This window comes from Atheta coriaria, unplaced genomic scaffold (genome assembly GCF_025399875.1).
Source record: "Atheta coriaria isolate IRGN ID8LTWV9N9 unplaced genomic scaffold, Caltech_Dcor_3.1 hic_scaffold_9_pilon, whole genome shotgun sequence".
NCBI classification, from domain to species: domain Eukaryota; kingdom Metazoa; phylum Arthropoda; class Insecta; order Coleoptera; family Staphylinidae; genus Dalotia; species Dalotia coriaria.
Window position 1 is genome coordinate 8632178 of NW_027045451.1, and position 18874 is coordinate 8651051.

At 41.4% G+C, this 18874-nt stretch overlaps 5 protein-coding genes across 6 annotated transcripts in view; all 5 read right to left on the bottom strand.

The window, feature by feature from the left end:
* Nucleotides 1-280: 280 nt before the first annotated feature.
* LOC135798793 (caspase-2-like) lies at nt 281-1854 on the bottom strand. Of its 2 annotated transcripts, XM_065311757.1 has the most exons (4): nt 1610-1854; nt 1315-1533; nt 641-1278; nt 281-581 (listed from the first exon to the last, which is right to left on the bottom strand). In XM_065311757.1, the coding sequence occupies exons 1-4, from the start codon at nt 1753-1755 to the stop codon at nt 376-378; spliced, it is 1209 nt and encodes a 402-aa protein (XP_065167829.1). In that variant the 5' UTR covers nt 1756-1854; the 3' UTR covers nt 281-375. The 2 variants fall into 2 exon arrangements, with proteins under 2 accessions (XP_065167829.1, XP_065167828.1); XM_065311756.1 differs by having other exon boundaries at nt 641-1533; nt 1610-1825.
* Nucleotides 1855-2094: 240 nt separating this feature from the next.
* LOC135797928 (caspase-2-like) lies at nt 2095-3054 on the bottom strand. The gene is made up of 2 exons (XM_065310526.1): nt 2351-3054; nt 2095-2294 (listed from the first exon to the last, which is right to left on the bottom strand). Exons 1-2 carry the CDS (start codon nt 3042-3044, stop codon nt 2095-2097), a joined length of 894 nt encoding a protein of 297 aa, XP_065166598.1. The 5' UTR covers nt 3045-3054.
* Nucleotides 3055-3421: 367 nt separating this feature from the next.
* On the bottom strand, nt 3422-4857 carry LOC135798794 (caspase-2-like). The gene is made up of 3 exons (XM_065311758.1): nt 4387-4857; nt 3714-4330; nt 3422-3652 (listed from the first exon to the last, which is right to left on the bottom strand). The coding sequence occupies exons 1-3, from the start codon at nt 4419-4421 to the stop codon at nt 3456-3458; spliced, it is 849 nt and encodes a 282-aa protein (XP_065167830.1). The 5' UTR covers nt 4422-4857; the 3' UTR covers nt 3422-3455.
* A 148-nt stretch (nt 4858-5005) lies between these two features.
* LOC135798791 (caspase-3-like) lies at nt 5006-6932 on the bottom strand. Its single transcript, XM_065311755.1, has 5 exons — nt 6536-6932; nt 5951-6466; nt 5667-5893; nt 5462-5601; nt 5006-5408 (listed from the first exon to the last, which is right to left on the bottom strand). Exons 1-5 carry the CDS (start codon nt 6665-6667, stop codon nt 5164-5166), a joined length of 1260 nt encoding a protein of 419 aa, XP_065167827.1. The 5' UTR covers nt 6668-6932; the 3' UTR covers nt 5006-5163.
* A 549-nt stretch (nt 6933-7481) lies between these two features.
* Nucleotides 7482-18874, bottom strand: part of LOC135799469 (mediator of DNA damage checkpoint protein 1-like) — a 31970-nt gene continuing 20577 nt past the window's right edge. Inside the window, exons 7-12 of the mRNA XM_065312590.1 lie at nt 15170-15766; nt 11550-11686; nt 11201-11461; nt 8932-11136; nt 8608-8871; nt 7482-8527 (exon numbers count right to left, since the gene is read on the bottom strand). Coding sequence (XP_065168662.1) covers nt 8276-8527; nt 8608-8871; nt 8932-11136; nt 11201-11461; nt 11550-11686; nt 15170-15766 — 3716 coding nt within the window. The 3' untranslated portion in view covers nt 7482-8275. The remainder of the gene's footprint in view (nt 8528-8607; nt 8872-8931; nt 11137-11200; nt 11462-11549; nt 11687-15169; nt 15767-18874) is intronic.

The following is an 18874-nucleotide window of genomic DNA, read 5'->3' on the forward strand; positions in this document are numbered from 1 at the left end:
TTGTTACGTACTTCGTTCAGTTGCATTGCTCAGGCGACAAACTGAATTTTGAAATTTGGCCGACTCCGCAGATTGCAAATTATTGGGTGAGATTGATACATACACAAATGCCAACACAGGTAAACACAGCGTGCAAGGATTGTTTGTTTATGTGTCTGCACGTTTGCGCACTGAGCTAAGAGATAAAGAGCGAGGTCGCGCGAGATCACGCCACTTTGTGCACAGAAACTTTTAGTTAAAATGTGCATCCTAGCGTCATCTAATCATTTAGAAAGTACAATAGTGTTCGCATGCGTTCGCACATTTATATTTTCATAAATATAGGCTTTTAACAACAATTTTTTTGTAAATTATCTTTCAATGATTAAATATATATCACACAGGATTAAAATAGCAGTTTTTAAATGACAGGTTTTCATAGGAAGTCAATTGTCGTTTGGAACCTAATTTTTCCTTAACGCTTTCTCCCACTTTCTTAAGCATATCTTCTAAATGAGTATCACACGCATGGTTCATAAAAACGTTGCAAATCTCTCTAATGAAGTATGAACCCAACTCGACATTTCGGTAAGATACGAAACCTAAAACACAAACCAAAATCAAAATATGTCTTAAATATTTTGAGATATTTTTTACTTGCCTGGCATAGTTGCATAAGCCAACAGCATGTCACCACAATTAAGGGGTCTCATTGGCTGGGCATCGTGCTCAACCAACTGGTCTTCACCCCGGCAACATTGAAATATAAATATTTTTGGTTTCCCGTATAAACTGGGGCAGTTGTCTTTCGAAAAATATGAAATTATATCGAAAATCGTAACTGTTTCGTTGTCAATACCGGTAATTTCCGTCTGTGCGTCCATGGTTCCCGTCCCATGGCTCATGATTGCAATAACACACATATCAACTTTATCCAGTCCGGGACTCTTTGCAAAACCTTCCAGACACACTTTCATTTCATTAGCTTTCAAATTGTTCTTTGTCTTTGGATCAAGATTTAAAGCTTTGAAAAGATTGAACAAATTTTTGCCATCGTATTCGGCACCACTTCGAGGTTTTGTTTTGAATTTGATGTTGTTGATGATCAAAGACTTACCCCGTCTAGGCCCGATTGTATTATACATAGGAATGCCGCCTTTAATTTCTTTAATTAATTGTGGCTTTTTCTTTATTCTAATGTCAATAATTGGTCTCACATCTAGATCGTATTGCATTCGGGGCGTTGCCCGGCTGGTTTCCAATGTTGGAGTTGACAAGGTCCTCAATCTTGATACCGGTGATGAATATTGTCCTAAAGGACCTCTAACAGCGGGGGTATATGATGGTATAGCTGGCCTTGAAGGTTGTGAATTAGTCGGGAAACCCGAAACCGTGCCTGAATGTCCAGCCCGCCATGTTGGATTGTCAAATTGAAACACTGAACCAATATTGCTTGCTGGTGAAATGGTATTACTAGCAAATCGTGGAGAAACTGATTGAACAGATCTTTGAACATCGCCTTGTAGTTGGGTCGATGCGAGAGAGCTAGAATAGCTACCAAATAATCATATTTACTAAATGAGTCACTCTATGTTTGCCAGACAAATGCTACGTTGTGCAATGTATTTACCTATGCTGCGTAGTTATCGTGCGCTGGAAACTAGTGGCAGTATTATTTTGAGAAAATCCATGATCAGTGTTGGTCACTTGGGTGCTCGTTTTCTTGCTTTGTTTGCTTTGTGCCTCCTTTTCCTCTTTGCTTTTCGAGGAGCCCATGACGGCAAACTGCTAAGGCAAATTTGCCAGCCTCTAAATTATTTATGAGCCTCCAGTTATCATGTCATAGATAAGTCATATCAATATTTTTATCTTTGAAGCATAATCAAAAGATAGCAGCAACACTCCAACCGTTAATACTGGTTTGAATTTCAAAATCATTACAAAGAATAGAATCTTTATTCATATTTAAACTGGATGTTTCAACTATATAAAAGATAGCAACAAAAATTGTATGTGATAGGTATCAGTTACCGGAAAATGAAAAATGTCCTAAATTTATCAGTAGTAAATTTAAATTGATTTAGGCACTTTTTCATTGTAATATAAAAAAAACAATTACTTTGGATTTAAATAACAATTCTGAAACGATTTGTTCTCATACGATGTGTGCTGCTGAATAGTTCTATTTTTAAGATTATTTTCTATTATTTTAAACATATCTTCTAGATGCAAGTCGCAAGCATGCCTCATAAAAACATTACATATCTCCCGAATGTAATATGAACCCAACTCCAAATTTCTACCAGACGGAAATCCTACAAAAGTAAGCAGTGTTAGTTTTTATTCTTAATTTCTGGATGCATTGTATCACCAGGCATAGTTGAATATGCAATTAGCATATCTCCGAGGTGCGGCGGGGGCGTTGGTGGTCGGGCATCAAATTCGATTCCTTTGTTGTCCGCAGAATCTCGAGAGCATTGAAAGATGAAAACTTTTGGTTTTCCCGCCAACTTTTTACAACGATTTGAAGCAAAATGCGAGATAATGTCATGGACTTTGATGAGCCCTTCATCAACCCCGTAAATCTCAGTCATGTCGTTAACACTCCCTTTTCCGTAACTCATTATCACAATAAAGCATATATCTACTTTGTCCAATTCTGAATTATTTGAAAAATGCTGCAAAGTTTTAGATATTTGGCCCGCTGTTAAATTGTTCTTTTCCTTAGGATTAAGATCTAAGGCTTTTAACAAATTGAACATGTTCGTACTATCGTTATGTGCCCCATCTCTAGTATGTTTGTGTTTAAACTTGATGTTGTTTATGATTAGAGACTTGCCTCTTATTTTACCATTCGTTCGGTACATGGGAATATGACTCTCCTCTGGTATAAAAAGTTTGGTGCCCTTCTTAATTAAAATTGAAATATGAGGTGTGTCAGCAGTAGTTGGAACACGATCCGTATTATCGGCCTGAAGCATCAATCCAAGTGGTCCCCGAATACTTTGAGTTTTGTATTGCCTAAATGTTTGTATCGGTGGTGTCGGTGGTACCGATGGTAACATCTGTTGGGTATCATCATCAGACTCCGAACTTGTATCATTGTTATGAACTGCAATTGTATTTGTTGTAATTTCCCTGAATGTCTCTGCCGGGAAACTAGGTGCATTAACCTGTGTAGATGGCTGAAAGCTAAGCCCACTTAAAACTATTATGTTGATTTATTTATTAATTTAGACATACTTAGAAGATGGAGAATTTATTTCCTGGTATGCTTGGTTCTTTGCTTTTTGGCACGTTTTTTTGTTTTTCCGAATATTCCGCCCATTGTGTCAAAGGTAACACACATACATGAGTTTACAAAATTGTCAAATCGTTATCTAGCTGATATCAAAAAAAGATAACGCACTTACGCTTGTTGCTAAGAGCGTAATGCATCAAATATAATAAAAACATATATTAACAAACTAGGCTACTCAAGTAGCTTGAAAATAACATTTCTTAAAATACAAATTGTCGTAATGAGTGTGCTGGGTACTTCGGTCATGATTATAGACTACTTGTTCCACATTCTGAATCATACTCTCTAAGTCTTTTTCGTACACTTCGTCCATAAAAACTTTGCACATCGCCTGGATATAATATGAAGACATTGTTTGTTTCTGCATCTTTCCTGTAAACAAATTCTCATTATGTTAAGATGATGTTCTAATTATTTTAGCGTAAATTCATACCTGTTAATACAGCATTTGCAATAAACATATCCCTCAATGACAATTTCATTGTGTAATCAGTCTGGATGTGTGACTCATCATAGTAATGTCCGTGAAAGAAAAAAACTTTTGGTTTGCCCTTGAGCTGGGGGCATTGCTCATCACTGAGACGTTCGATAATATCAACGATTGGCAAAAATTTACTATCGGTTCCGGAAATCTCGGCCAATTTGTTATGATCAGCTGTGCATTTTACATCCCCAATTATCACAATAACGCACATGTCAACATCTTTAGCTTTGCAATTTTTCGCAAATGAATCAATACTTTGGACAATTTCGTTTGCCTTTAAATTGTTTACAATCTTCGTTTTAAACTTGATTGCTTTGAGTAATTGTGATACATTTTTAACGTCTACAGTTGCCCCCTTCCTAGACTCGGCGTTCGAGTTGTTCAAAATCAGGGCCGTGCCCTTTGTGCGCCCAGCACAGGGGTAATTCGTTGGAGTACCATCGGTTGGCCTTCGTTCACTGCTGATTTTAATTTTTAATGCTTTGTTAGTGTCTTCTAGGAAATGCCTTGGAAGGTAAGGAGTTGAATCTATCACAATTTGCCCTTCTGGACTTTTAGGTGCTCCACTAGCAAAGAAAATCAATATTAGTACACACTACATTAAAATATTACAATTACTCACGTGCAGAGAGCGGATTTACTCGCACAAGTGCCCATTTCTCTCTCCTGAATGTATTCACGTGCATGCGTGCTGTTTCATTTGGTTGTCGAGGAGAACTTATTCATTGATTATAAGTCCCATGTCACAATGTGAGTGTATGCGTTGATAAATTGATAGGACATCAAATTCGTTGACACATTTTTAAACAAAGCTGATATTCAATTAAAAAACGTTGTTTGATTAGACAGTTTTTGTACATTGAACCCGCACGACGTGTATAGAAGTACTGTGTAATCAGTGACGGTCGGTCGGTTACCCTTGCCAACTTCTCCCCCAAAACAGTGCGCGGAAGCGCGCGCGAAATTGTCAGGCCCCTTGCTGTTCACACAATGAAGCCAGTTGTAGTATGCGGACTACCTGGCCTTATCGAAATTCATACCTCACAAAATTGAAACATTGAAACACATAGTTACACCAGAAAATAAGCAACTTTCGCCTGCCATGTTTAAACTTAATTTATTCATGGATTATTGCGCAGGTAATAATGGTCTAGAAATTAGAAATTATGTGCAAGATGATACCAGTAATTATAAACAAACAAGTTAGACATGTTTATAAAATATTTTTTTGTAAACACTAATTAAGCTCATATCAATTATATTTATTAATCTGTTTCTGGGCAGATTTTATCACTACCGATTTTAGAGCATTGTTTCATTGCGTATAAAAAATTTATCAAATATATCGATAATAAAATATTTATCTATAAATAATGAATATATAGGTTTAAATATTAAATCAAAAATGTTTAAGTTGATTGCCTTCCCAATAAATACCAGGATTCAAGAAGCACCGCCTGAAAGTTCTAATAATAAGTTCACCTGTTTGCATTTCGCCGGCACTGGTGCGCTCAACCTTCAAAGATTCGTATACAAGTTTGAGCATCTCCTCAACATCCGTGTTGTGGGCATGGGTCATAAATACTTTGCAGATCAAGTAGATAAACCATGTACCTACGTACGTGTCACGATGCGAAGCGGTTCCTATGGTTAAATATCATTAAAACAAACACTGATATTGAATCATTTTACATTACCAACGCAAGTTGAATGAGCCAAAAGGAAGTCCGATCGAGTCGGCATGTAGTCAATTTCGACCTGGTTTGTAGTTGCGTTCTGATGTACGTGACTGTCAGTCTCTACTTTTCTACGGGTTCCGTAATCAGGAAATTTGCCTCTGGATCAAAACAAACAAAAAACATGTTATTAATGTGATTGATACATTACTCTGCATTACTTTACCTGCAAGCTTGTACAAACATCATTTTCGGTTTGTTTTGCATGTAAACACATATGTCATTGTGGAAGAAGTGCTCAATCTCTCTTAAGTAGACTGGCACCGCATCACAGTCAAATATGTAATCTTTACCTTTATCATGGGTACCATGACTCATAAGAAACAACATGGCGACGTCGGCAGTCTTTAAATACGGATTAGTGACAAATTCTTGGACAGCTTTTTTAATGTTCTGCAACACAAAACTTATATGAATTAAATGAATAGGAGATATATAACTTTAATTTACCGCTTCCGTTGGTGGTTTTAAATGATTATCATGCACTTCAACTTTCAATCCCATTTGAGTGAATAAACTGGTCAAATTGTCAACATCAGTTAGTGATCCTTGTCTGTATTTCATGTCTGTGACTGTATCAATATTAATAATCTTCACCAAGCCTCTGTTTCTGGATGTAGTGTTATATAATAGCATTCCTTTCTGGCGTGCCTCATTTACATGGTTGAAGTTGTTAGATAGCTTAACAACAATGTCAAGCCTGTTTTCCTGTGCAGCCATATTAACCATATTGACTGGTTCTTCATAAAAGTTCTGGGGCTCAATAAATACTTTATTAGACCTCTGTTGAGCTCTTTGTTGAAGTGCTATATGGTTGTCATTACATGCACCTGGTTTCAAGCAATTCAATACTGTGTACTGTTCTGTTGCAGATAATGAATTTATAAAGGCATCATATGCAGTTGGACCCCGATTCATTAGGAATGTGAGCACTTCTCTGTTTTGTCTTTTCTTGTCTGTCATACCCTTATATATAACAGAAACATACATAAATATAGTCTACTGTGAGATATGAAGAGGTTAAAATGTACTTACATCTAATTCATCATGCTCATCTTGAGACATTGGAATCACATGTCTTAAGTGTGATAACAAAAGATCACACTTGCAAAGGTTCACTAAGAACTCAAAATTGTTGATAATTAAATCTTTGTGTTCCTTTTCCATGGCAGTCGATGTTTGTTTACGTATAACTTTTATGAGATCTTCGGACAAGAACTGATCTATGGCGATACTAATTTTCTTTGTTGGAAGACATTAGCACTTGCTAAAGTAATGTTTACAAAACTGAGTCACGCCTGATGGCGATCGTGTGGCGACCACTTCTCAACCGCAGGTGTAATATAGGCAACCTCACAAACACAAATTTGCGTATGTTCTGTATGTCCGAATACATTTGTACAGGATATGAACTTCAACACACACAGAACAACAGAACACACAGAAAGCAAAAGCTAAGACAGCTAAGACAGAACTAATTGTTTTACTTGATTATAAAATGCAATCCACAGCTGAAGTCATGATTAGAAGGACTACTTATTGCATAGTTGATAACGACAAGTCTGACAAAGTGGGTGATATATGATCAATTTATTCATAAGTATGATTGAAGTGTTTGATTAATTTTTATTCAGTTAATGTAATCCAATAATTTTAAATGAAGTAGTAAATATAACTGACAAACTTATCAAAGAAAGGTCGTATTGCATTGCAACAGATAAAAATCTCAAGTTAATACCATTAATGTTAACTGGAATTCCGCATTCTATATTATTATAATTACCTAGCTAATAGAGATATTAACTATAGCCAACTATAGACATTTTATCACAAGGATTTAAAATTCGCAATCAACAATCTCCTTACCAGGTTTAGAGCTCATGACGTCACTGGTAGAAGAATTTTCCCAAATTTGTGACTTTTTTCACTTCTTTAGGGGAATATCATTGTACCCTTGGCAGGACGGAAAGGAAAACAGAGGTTTGGTGATTTAAATATTATATTTCATAGTGCTAGAAACTACAATTTTACACAATAAATAAAAAAGACAAACAAGAAATACTATAAAAATTGTTCAGCAATGAAAACATATAAAAATAACTTTCAAGTAACAAAAATGTATCAAACTTATGATCGTCCACCACGTCCACCTGGCGCGCATTTTATCGTTACAAATGATCCTCCAAGAAGTAGAATGCTGGGATACAAGCGGCTAATTGTAAATATGTGAAAAATAGTATATTGCAGAAGTGCCAATCGCTTTTCTGTCTCGCACATCATCGTCGTGTGAATAATTTCGCCTCGTAACTTATTTAAAATTTAAGTAGATAAAAATTCTGCATTAAGTAACATATCATTTATCAATATTAATATTCATTTTAAAACTTTGAACTTATATACAGAGTGCATAGCAATCACAATTATTCAGCACACCTAAGCGATAATAATAAAAAATAGTCGTTAAGCCATTAACTTATAATCCATGTTTAAAACTTTATTTATGATAAAATAAAACTCGTACGATACGGGGGGGGGGCGCAGGCGCGCGCACCCTTTGCAATCTATCCTTGTAATCAGTACATGAACGCATTCTGCCCAGCTACCCACATTTCATCTGTCTCTACCTCTCTGCCTACCTACGACACACCCAATACTAGTAACGTAGTGTTTTGTGTTAAAAAGAGCATAGAGTATTACGTCATATATAAAAAAGTTGCGGATATTATAAGAGTAATATTGGCGTGTTGCATACGTTTATTGATCCGTCACAAACATTCAGTCCGCCGTGGCTTCCGCGAGTTGTGAATTGTCTAGTATCAAGTTGTTTACCGGCGAGAGGTCTTTCAGCAGGTGATCTGCCTCGTTGATAGACGACACTTCCTTCTCCTTCTCCTCGGACACTCCGTTTGGCACGATTTTTTCTTTTTCTTCTTTCGATTTGTTCACTACGGAGCTGTTTGTGTTCTTCGCCAGTGGCTTTTTGGTGATTGGCGCTTTGTTCAATGTACTTGATTTCGTCGCAGATGTCTAAGAGAAAGATAAAAACATTTTATTGCTATTCCAAGTAACATCAGTTGTATAATCTTGGATTATATCATCGTCCTTACCGATTTAGTAGCATCCGACTTGCGTGTAGCTGCCGTCCTCGTGGCAGCAGCTGTGCGACTTGCCGTCAGTTTATTAACGTTCTCTTTATTTTGCTTCTCGGCATCCGGCGCTCTTGTAGTGGTGGTGGTGGTTCTGGCGGAAAGTGGTACTCTAGGTTTGCTCACAGGAGCGGAAGCTGGTTTCGGTCTCGGTGCCGTTGTGGTGGTCGTTGTCTTCTGTGTGATGGTTCTGGTTGTAGTTGACGTAGCAGAACTGCTCAGAGGCTGTAAAAACAAATAAAAAAATTAATTTATTTGCAAAATCAACACGACAAATCTGCATACTCTGGATGTGGTTGTTTTTGACGTAGTGGTAGTTCTTGCAGACGATAGTGAAGTCGGTTTCGGCCTGGGTGCAGCGGTTGTGGTGGTCGATGGTTTCGTGGCGGGTTTCAACGTGGAGGTGGCAGACTTTGTGGTGGCCGCCGCCGGCTTTGCGGCTGTGGTCACGCCTGCCGGTTTCGGTGCGGTTGTGGTTCTGGCCGTCGAAGGCACCTGTGGTCTCTTGATTGGTGGAACTTTCGGCGCTGGGGCAGCCGCCTTGGCGTCGCCATTTGTTAATGGTTTCTTGTCGGCAGCGGGCCTTGATGCGGCTGCTAAAGGCACGCGCGGTTTAGCAGCCGGCGATTTGGCTGCTGTTGTGGTGCTGGTCACCGATCGCGTTGTGGTCGTCCTCGGCGGCACTGGTTTGGAAGCAGGCGCTGTCTTAGCTGGTGCCGGTCGGGCAGTCGTCGATTTCGTGGAAGCCAATGGTTTGGTCGTGGTTTTCGTCGCGGTCGTCGACTTCTTAATTGGTGCGGATGTGCCGGTTTTGGTTTTTGCCGCCGGTTTCTTAGTATCAGCAGCTTCGGCTATGACACCAGCGCCGACCGTCACTGTTGTCACCGCAGCCGCAACAATGGCGGCCACCTCAGGTGCGGAAGCAGTTTCTTTTGGAAGCTCGCAGACCTCTTCCTTTTCTTGTACGACCTCTGGTGATGACTCGATTGTGATAACCTCTGTTTCACGAATAGGCGATTCCACAATTTCAATCGGGGATTCCAAATTTGTGATAAGTTCATGTTTGATTTCCTTGGCCTCTTCCACCGGGGAATCATCTTTGATCGATGAAGTAACATCGTCCACTGGTGACATCACATCCGCAACTTCAGATGGGACGATATCTTCTACTGGAGTAAGGATGTCTTCAGTCATCTTTAACACAGGCTCTACAATTTTGGGTGTTTCAGACTCCATTAGTTCTTCAACGTGTTTCTCAAAAGAGTCATTGACTGGATCTTGTTCAGAGACTGGTGATATCAATTGTGTTTCTACAACAGGCTCAACAACCGGGATGAATTCAGGCGTAAGAACTTCTTGAGTCAACACAGGTTCCGGATGAGGACGAATTTCTAGCTCTTCAGGTGCTGGAAGTCGGCAAATAGGTTCGGGTTCTGGCATTCTATCAACAGCATACGTATGAATGCCCTGGGGAGACATTGGTGGAAGTGATTCCTGATCTGGCGTAAAGTCCAAAACCACTGGTTCCGGTGACTGGGCAATTTCCAAAGATGTTTCCGGAATGAATTCTTGCTGTTGATTGTCCGAAGATTCAGAAATTTCTTCAGCGGCTTCCTGATGATGTAATTCGGCTTCCCTAGACGCGTAGCAAACAACCGGTTCAGGATGCGCAACTGGTTCCATCAGATCAGCACCGAAGTGATCATCCACGCTAGGAGCAAAGTCCTCAACTTCGGGTTCTTCGGCGATAACATCAGCGACGGGTGATTTTGGTCCAACTTCCATCAATGGCTCCTGTGGCCGTTCAATGATTTCATCGTCAGTGTCAAACCTTCGCTCCACATCATCAAGCACATCTGGTTGTGTACTCTCATCGAGTTCCAAAAGAGGGCTGGAAGTATTCTCAACGACAGGCTCAACATGTGCCGGCTCTTCTGGTGACAAATCACAGAGGTTCTCAACAGGAGCCGGAGCAGCCGGTAATGGTGATGTGGGTAACTTACAAACACCAAAATCTTCATCTTCCTTGTGATCTAAATCGGTAGTTATTGGTTCCGCATTCTCAAGCGGATTATGCTCGGGCAACGAAGAGATAGAATCATCAAATGTCTTCGCAAGAGGTTCTTCTTGTTCCTTCTCATCGGTATACTTCTCTTCCTTGTCGACATCAAACGGCGTTTCACCATCATCCTTATCCTGATAGAAAGACATAGACATTGGATCCTTCTCCTTATTTAAGCGATCGAGTAAATCCGCTTCTGATTCGTCAATCGCCGAATCGTCGCCGTAGTTAGCTTTCGTCGACGAGCGCGATTGATCCATAAATTTGTTTGGTGTCGAGAATGCGGCAGAGTTTGGCCCGAAGATGAATTGCTCAGCGGCGCCAACTGTCACCTTCGACGGAGAGCCGGTTGGCTGGAACTCAATCTCATCGATGTTCTTGCCATTCAGGAGATTTTCCAACATTTCCTGGGAAGATTGTTTGTGGCCCTACATAAGTAAATATTAAAAATTATTATAAATACCACAATAAAGTTTGTCAATGCATGCGTACATTTTCATGTCCATTGCTGTAGGCGCCACTGGGTCGATTATTCGCCTCTTCGACGAAGTCGTTTTCCTCGGGCACGTTGAAGTCGCAATTCGCGGCCACCCGGCGCGGCGACTGCGCCAGTATCGGTTCGTCTTTCAGCGCCGTCCAATCTGTGCCACGCTGCTCCATGCGCGTAGGTGACACCGGCACAAATTCCTCGGCGTTCGGATTCAGTTGTGACATGTTATCGATTTCTTCGCTTTCGTCAACTGTCGGAGCACTCTGCAAAACGGAATTATTAGTGCACCGGCGCATAAAACACCACACATACAAATTCAAAAAATAAATAAAGTCGTCGTCATCAACTTACTTCGGTTTGTGTTTCGACCGGTGGCTCGCTGTGTTCTTCGCTGGCTGGTGGTAGGTTTTCTTTGTCGTCCTCCCTAGCCGTTTTAATGTAGTTCCATTCGTCGTCCTCCGAGTCGCTATCTAAACCGGCATCGTGCACTGCAAACGAAATTAATCACCAATTAATCTTCGCGACGCGTGCCGCCACACCCTCAACATCATCCACCCTATCGCAACAAGTACATCTCGGCCGGCGCGCGTCAACGAACGCAAACTAAACCGGCGATAGAGACGACCCGAATGAATAAATAAAAAACCAGACAATATCTATGCAAATTAGAGAACAATTGCAATTACAACTTAATTAACAATTGTTCGTGTTGTAGGCTACGCTCGAATGCAATTAACGCGCGCGGCGTGTCGATTGCCATTAAATTCGCAATGTACAACCATCGCAAATTTAGCAAGTCGCGACAATTCAACGAAAATCTACACTTTTCGATTCTGTCTTCGATTAGGTGACCACACCTATAGTGTAATACACCTATGATCGGGTGATTTATGAGATGCTAATTAACAATTAGCATCGGCGCGAGTAATTTTCGAAGTCTGCGAGGCGATGCAACAAACATAATTGACATGATGTAATTATCCATCACAATCGCTCGATTTAATTATTCATTTAAACTAGTTAGCCAGGCACATCTCGTCAATCGCAGGGTTTATCTCCACATGGGGCATGAAATATGCGGCGGTATTAATTCGCGCAAAGTGCGCTTGAACCATATTTCATGCGCGCCGATGTCTCGTCGTCCGCAGACGCTACGAGTGCATGTCGGATTCGCGTGGGTTATTTTCTTCCTGAAGAAGAAGTGTACCATGTACCAACACCAGCCAGCCGCAGCCAGGCAACGAGCAACCATGCATAAAACATTTAACTCATTAATTTCGTGTCGCCTGTGCCGCGCGTCGTGCTTCGTTCGCATAGGTCGTAGGCCGACGAGAATGCAGATCTCGCCTACAAATGCTTCAAACGACAAAAATGTGCGCGACATAATTCTTGCTGGCGGTCGAGGGACGCAGACGCGCGATTAAATATCATCCAAATGCCGGCCGAGGCAGCAAGGATTATAAAACAAAAAACTAACGTCAATGATTCATACGTTGCTATTGGATTTCGCTTTTTAATGCTTCGGCTGTTCATAAAAAAAAAGAACGTTTGAATTAGTTAGCAGAGAGTAAGGTTGAATAAATAATTGCTATGACTCAGGCAGGTTGTAATTTGTTACGACACCGGCAAACGAAAGCAAGAGTTCATAAAAACGCGCTGTTTTTTGTTGCTAAAATGCGATTTTGATATGTAACCTTGAAGATTCCAAGAATCTTCAAATAATTCATGTAATTGACAGACACGGCCGCCATGACACCATGATAAACGTTATAAGTAAAAGAATAATAATGAAATGCAATATGGGATAGGCAAGTCATAAATTTATTGCTGTTATCAAGGGATATTCTTATCTCAACACAACCCCACCCATTTCGATTGTTTGTGCACACACAAGGTCAAACGCAATGAATTGTTAAGAACTGCTCACAATAATTTCCGACGCAAATCCATATATGAATCGAATTCGTTGTTCATTTGTTATTTTTTGTTATTCGACGCGCGCCATGTTTGCAACATGCTTCGGATTTCGGTGTCTGGGGTCTTGACCATGCACAGGTTATTCAAGAATTCGGCGCGCGAATTAAACCAATTCACGATTAGCGAGTGCATCAGGACCTCGAGTCGCTTCTTATAAATAGATTCGCAAACATAACGCGCGCCGGCGATACATACACACAAAAGTACTTACACTACAGTAAGTACAGTCGCTTCTATCAGCGTATTAATAGTTCCAATTCACGATTAGCGAGTGCATCAGGACACCTCGAGTCGCTTCTTATAAATAGATTCGCAAACATAACGCGCGCCGGCGATACATATACACACAAAAAGTACTTACACTACAGTAAGTACAGTCGCTTCTATCAGCGTATTAATAGTTGCGAGTAAATATAGGCGTACATTCGTGTGCAGCGGCAATATACCAGCACCTCACGTAGGAAGCCGTACGAATGTGTAGCGTGTAACATGCAGGCAGGCAGCAAGTGCGTAGTAAGTGCACGGGGCCACTCTTCGGCGCACGTATAGATTACTCTACCTTCAAAGCGACGATGGATGGATCGAAATGCAATTCCGCTCGCACAAGAAGAGTTCACGGTTCACGTATGCACACACTGATTTATGTAGCTGCCCAAAACGCCGGGTCGCGGGTGCGTGTGTGTGTGTGTAGGTAGGTAAAATCAGTCTTCTGTTTCTTGTAGCGCTTCGACAGGAAGGGCACACGAGGGGCACGAGATTCGTATACAAATAGTGTAGATAGTTATAAAAGTCGGCGTCGCGCCGATGCAAAACGTTGCTTGTAAATGTGTGTAAAAAAAAACGTCCGCTCCGAAATGGACGACGAGCAAGAAGTAAGCAGAGACGGACGTGAAACCGCACGCGTTCGGCGCAGTTGACGGGCGAACGTTTCGAGAACACCGGCACCGGCTGCAGACTGACTGGGAGCAAACGAGATGCACGCAAGCGACACACGACGGGGAAGGGTGGCAGCCGGCCGGCCGGCGAGCGCTCGGGTACCGGCGTGCGCATGCGCGCCGCAGCTGGAATCGCGCCCGGCCGCCGCGAACGCTACCCTGTTCTAATTTGTCACATGCGTCTGCTAAATCCGCTCACATTTGGCAAGCGCAACACTTAGATAACGCTAATAAATATTAAGCAACTCACAGTTGGGCGAAAACAAAAAACAAAACCAGCCAGACACCAGACGTTTGTTTTTTGTTTTGTTTTCCTTTACGAAGGTAGTGGTAAGTTTCTAACAAAACCCCGCGGCCATCTTGAGTGAACAAAATCATTTCACGTCATCGCTTGCGAATATTATGCAACGCGCATCCGGAACATCGTCCGACTTCGCGGTGCATAGCTGATTAACCACACCTGGACGTGCAAAGCCACGCAAGATGCACTTTTTTCATCGCGGGTCCCAAATAAGGCGTCCGCGTAAATAAACCGGAAGCCCCCGCACAGCCGCCGATTCAAACTGGAGCAAATGCGAGACGCTTATTTAATCGAAACAGCTTATGAATAATTTAAATTGTCGCTGAATGAATTCAGGATAGCCTACGCAAAGCGCGAATATAGTGTATTAGGCACGAGGTTATCGCATAAATGCAGAGAAAAAACCACACACAAACAAAATGGCTGAGCATGAAATGAACACAACGTGTCAACCTGCCTCAACACGAGAAGCTCGAGAATCCGATCGTCGAGAGCGGCGGCATCTTCACGTTCAAGGGGACATTTGCATCGGATATAAAACAACTATTTCGGGACGCGCATCCAGCTCTCTCCGCCATCGGAGGGTTCATTAACATCACGCAACGTCAGACGCCTGCATCGCTTTCGATTTAGTCACCGCGCCGCCGATTCCCGAAATAAATGTCCCCGGGATGACCGTGCACTTTGAGCAACCACAGCGCGGTAAGTTTCAAGAGAGAGTTGACTTATTAAAACTACATGCATTCTGGAAAACTTACCATCATCTGCGGGTGGCGTGGGAGTTTCCTCCTTCCGCTCAACGCCCGCCAGTTCATCATGTTCATCATCTTCATCGTGCTCCAGATTGGAATCAGTACAGTTTTCAACGACGCTTTTCAATAGATTAGCGTCGATTTCCTTCGTAACCTTCTCCTCTAGTTCCTCGCTCATTCCTGCAATGAGTTTTACAGGCGACTGTACTTCATCAACAGCATCTACATCTGTTTCAGGACCCAGATCGTCCAGGTCTTCGTCAAAGTCGTTTTTGCCGTTAGATGGAGCAAAGAAACCTTCGTTAGAAGGCGCATGCGCGGCATTATGCGGCCGAAAACCATCCAGATCCAAGAGGAAAGCGTCTTTTTGATGCGTCGCTAATATATCAGCACCGTTCGTGCTCGCGAACGGATTCGACGACGCGTTCGTGCTATCGAAGCCGGCCTCCATCCTCTCGTCGACGAGCCGAATCTCCCAACGCGGTTCCGCTGCAATCTTCGCCGGTTCCTTGAGGAACACCACAATCACCGATATGTTATCGGTGGAGCCCTTCTCCTTGGACTCCTGGACCAAGCGGCGTGCGATCGTATCCGCTACAATATCTAAAACAAATTTAAAGAAAAAATGAAATATAAATCATCAACTTGCATTCACATTGTTAAATATAAAGAGTTTCGTTAAAGTTTGCGAAAGGTGTTGTACGCAGCGTCCCGTGCGGTTCGTCGACCTTATTCTTTATTATTACTACACGTACTGTCGACGTCTTCGACTTCGGCGAGCGTGCGCCGTCGGCCAGCAGGTGGCACAACCTTCTGCTTCTTCAGCGCGCTGCTAATGGCACGCGAGTGGCAGTGCGGCGGCGCTCTACTTGACTAATGAAAGCAACGCGGCGTTCATTACGCTACCTCCTTTCTTTCAACTCGTATTTATTTTTTTGCTTTGCAAGACTCAAATTAATTAAAACACACATAACCACGCAAACTGACCATCAAGGCGCAGAAAGCACACACACCGGGGGCCCAACCCGCCTCACTTCTCACCTTCGTCACGCTCCACTTGAATGACGTGCGATATGATTCTCACAACAAGCAGCAGAGACACACAAAAACCGCACGCGCAACACGATTGCAGGAATTTACACACAGCGAAAAAAGAAAATGTTTCTATTACCAAACCGACGCAAAACCAAACTTTTGATCGCTTGCAGTGTTTGTACAAAGTCGTAACTCAAATAAATGAACATCGTCATCGGGTTCGCGGCCGTTCGCCACTCTTGCCATTTTGACTACTCGTACCACAACGTCGTGTAAGGCCAAGTGAGATGGATCTCGCGTCTCGGCGCATTGTTCCATCGTGCAATTAAGACGATTACTCTTCCCATGAATCCTATGGCAAAGCATTTCACACGGGAACTAAACTTTTTAAAGACTTGCCACACACACACAAATTTAAACGAAAAAATTTAAATTACAAAATATCTTAATTAACCATTTGAACATTTCCAACCCCCCCCCCAAAATAATTTACTTCATCATAGCAATTATAATCAAAACTACCCTCCATGAAATTACACAGCGGAATGCAGAATCGATGGTCGGATGCTGATTTCGACTAATCTAATTACCCCAAACGAGTAAAACAATGCGCGCGTAATGAGAATCGCCCGCCGGCGGCGAGAAACAAGCAAGCGCTGACGATGCGCAATTTTCCGGACGGCGCGTAATCGCGATAACGATTACGTCGACGCGGGGCGCGTTCGATCAATTCCCCGACGCGGCGTGCTTTCTAACATATTGGAAAGGAAATTGGAAATTCCACGCCTTCAATGATGCCTGCCCAGCGGTGATAGTAATCGGGATAGGTCAAAACACCGGACGTACAGCGACTAATTTTGATATACGGATACAAAAATTACGCAAGAAATTCGCCGAAAAAAGTCGTCTTTTTGCATTTTAAGTGTTATTTTATGTAGAAAGTTACAGAAACATGTAATTTTCAGGAAATTAGCAACAAACTCAGACGTACTCGTAGAAAGTTGTGTAAAGAGTGAAATGACGCCGCCACCTGCGTAGTGGTTACAAGCAGTAGAGGTACATTTATAATTGCAAATTGCACAATTGCACTACTTGAGCTGGATTTTCCTTTTTCGTGCAATGATGTTAATCCAGTCCTAATCAGAGTTGACACCACATGTGACTCTACGTGTCAGGAATTTTAAGTGACAAGTGTTCGCAGATTCTCAAACAAACATAAACTGTTTATGTTGAAGATGAGATCATTTTAACAAGCAAGGTTTATTTTGCTATAATTATCTAAATATGTAGTTTGATAACATGGCGAACATTAACTAACTATGTGAATGGCGCGTAAAGGTTACCAACGGTTTTTCGCTATCACAAAAACACAAAATTCAAGTTAAGTATTCATAAATTCCGCGTGTTCGTTGGTTATTTTCGGAATCGTAACGGATCGTATAAACAAAAAACCTACACGCACAAGAAAATAAAAAAAATCTCTGTGCTTTGACTTTTCCAAATAAAATCACAAACGCCAGCCGAGTGAAACGAAAATGAGTCAAACATGTGAAAGGTCATGCGAAAGCGCGCCAGCGAGCGTCAAGTGCATAAACTGCATAGTAAACATTTTTTTTTCTCGTGACAAAGTGACAGGAAAACATTAAAACATTTAAAAAGCTTACGTAATGCGCGCGTTTGCTGCAATTGCATTGCGAGCAATAAGGGGTGACTCATTGGCGTTTCGGACGAATGATTAACGTGGTAATAAAAACGCGAGACATAAACTTGGAAAATCGTAATACGGATAAATAAAAAACAAATGTACACCGCAAAGGACAACATACACAAATATAAATAAACAGAAACACCGAGCAAATGAAATAATTATGGTTCGTATAATTAAAACATGAAAATAAAAAAAATTAAAAATAAAAATAGAATTGTGACTGATTGGGGTTAATTATTATTTGTGCTATACCAAGAATCAATTAATCAAATTCAAAGCATGATCCAAAAGAGTAAATTTCACGAGAAAAATAATATAAATACATAATGAAAACCATTAGAAGATTACTGTTGTGTGACTAATGAATATTCATCAAGCTTCGTGTCCGGAGTGAGTTTTCTTTCCAAAACGGGACGAAATAAAAAGAACTCAACACAACACCAGCGCGAAACGTGCGGCGAAAAAAAGATTACACCTCGCGTCACGTGAATGTTAACGACATTACGCTGGGCCGAAAATAATTTTTTCGCCATACGTATGCTAATGAGGTAAATATCCAACCACCGCACGTGAGTGAGCATGCAATGACGTCAAATTAGCTAATTAAATACAATTAAATATTAAACTTAATTAAATACGCAACCTAAATACCTGATTTATTTCTGTTTTTTTTAGTTGTATAGTGAAAACTTGTAAAAATTAATCGTACATTAATTTATTATTCACTATTAGCACCAAATTAATTTCAATGTAATGAAATGTGAGATTATCACTTGTGCGCACTGGTTGTGTAAGTTGTGCAAAACTTTCTCGCCGATTGGCAAACACGCGCTACAATTCCACCACCAGCCGTTTCAGCGGGCGAAGCACTGACTCAATGCCCGTCTGTCGGGTGCGTCGCGGCCGGCCGGTGTCTGGACATCACCGCCGCGCGGATGGGAGGAGGTGGTGGCCCCAAACACACACAC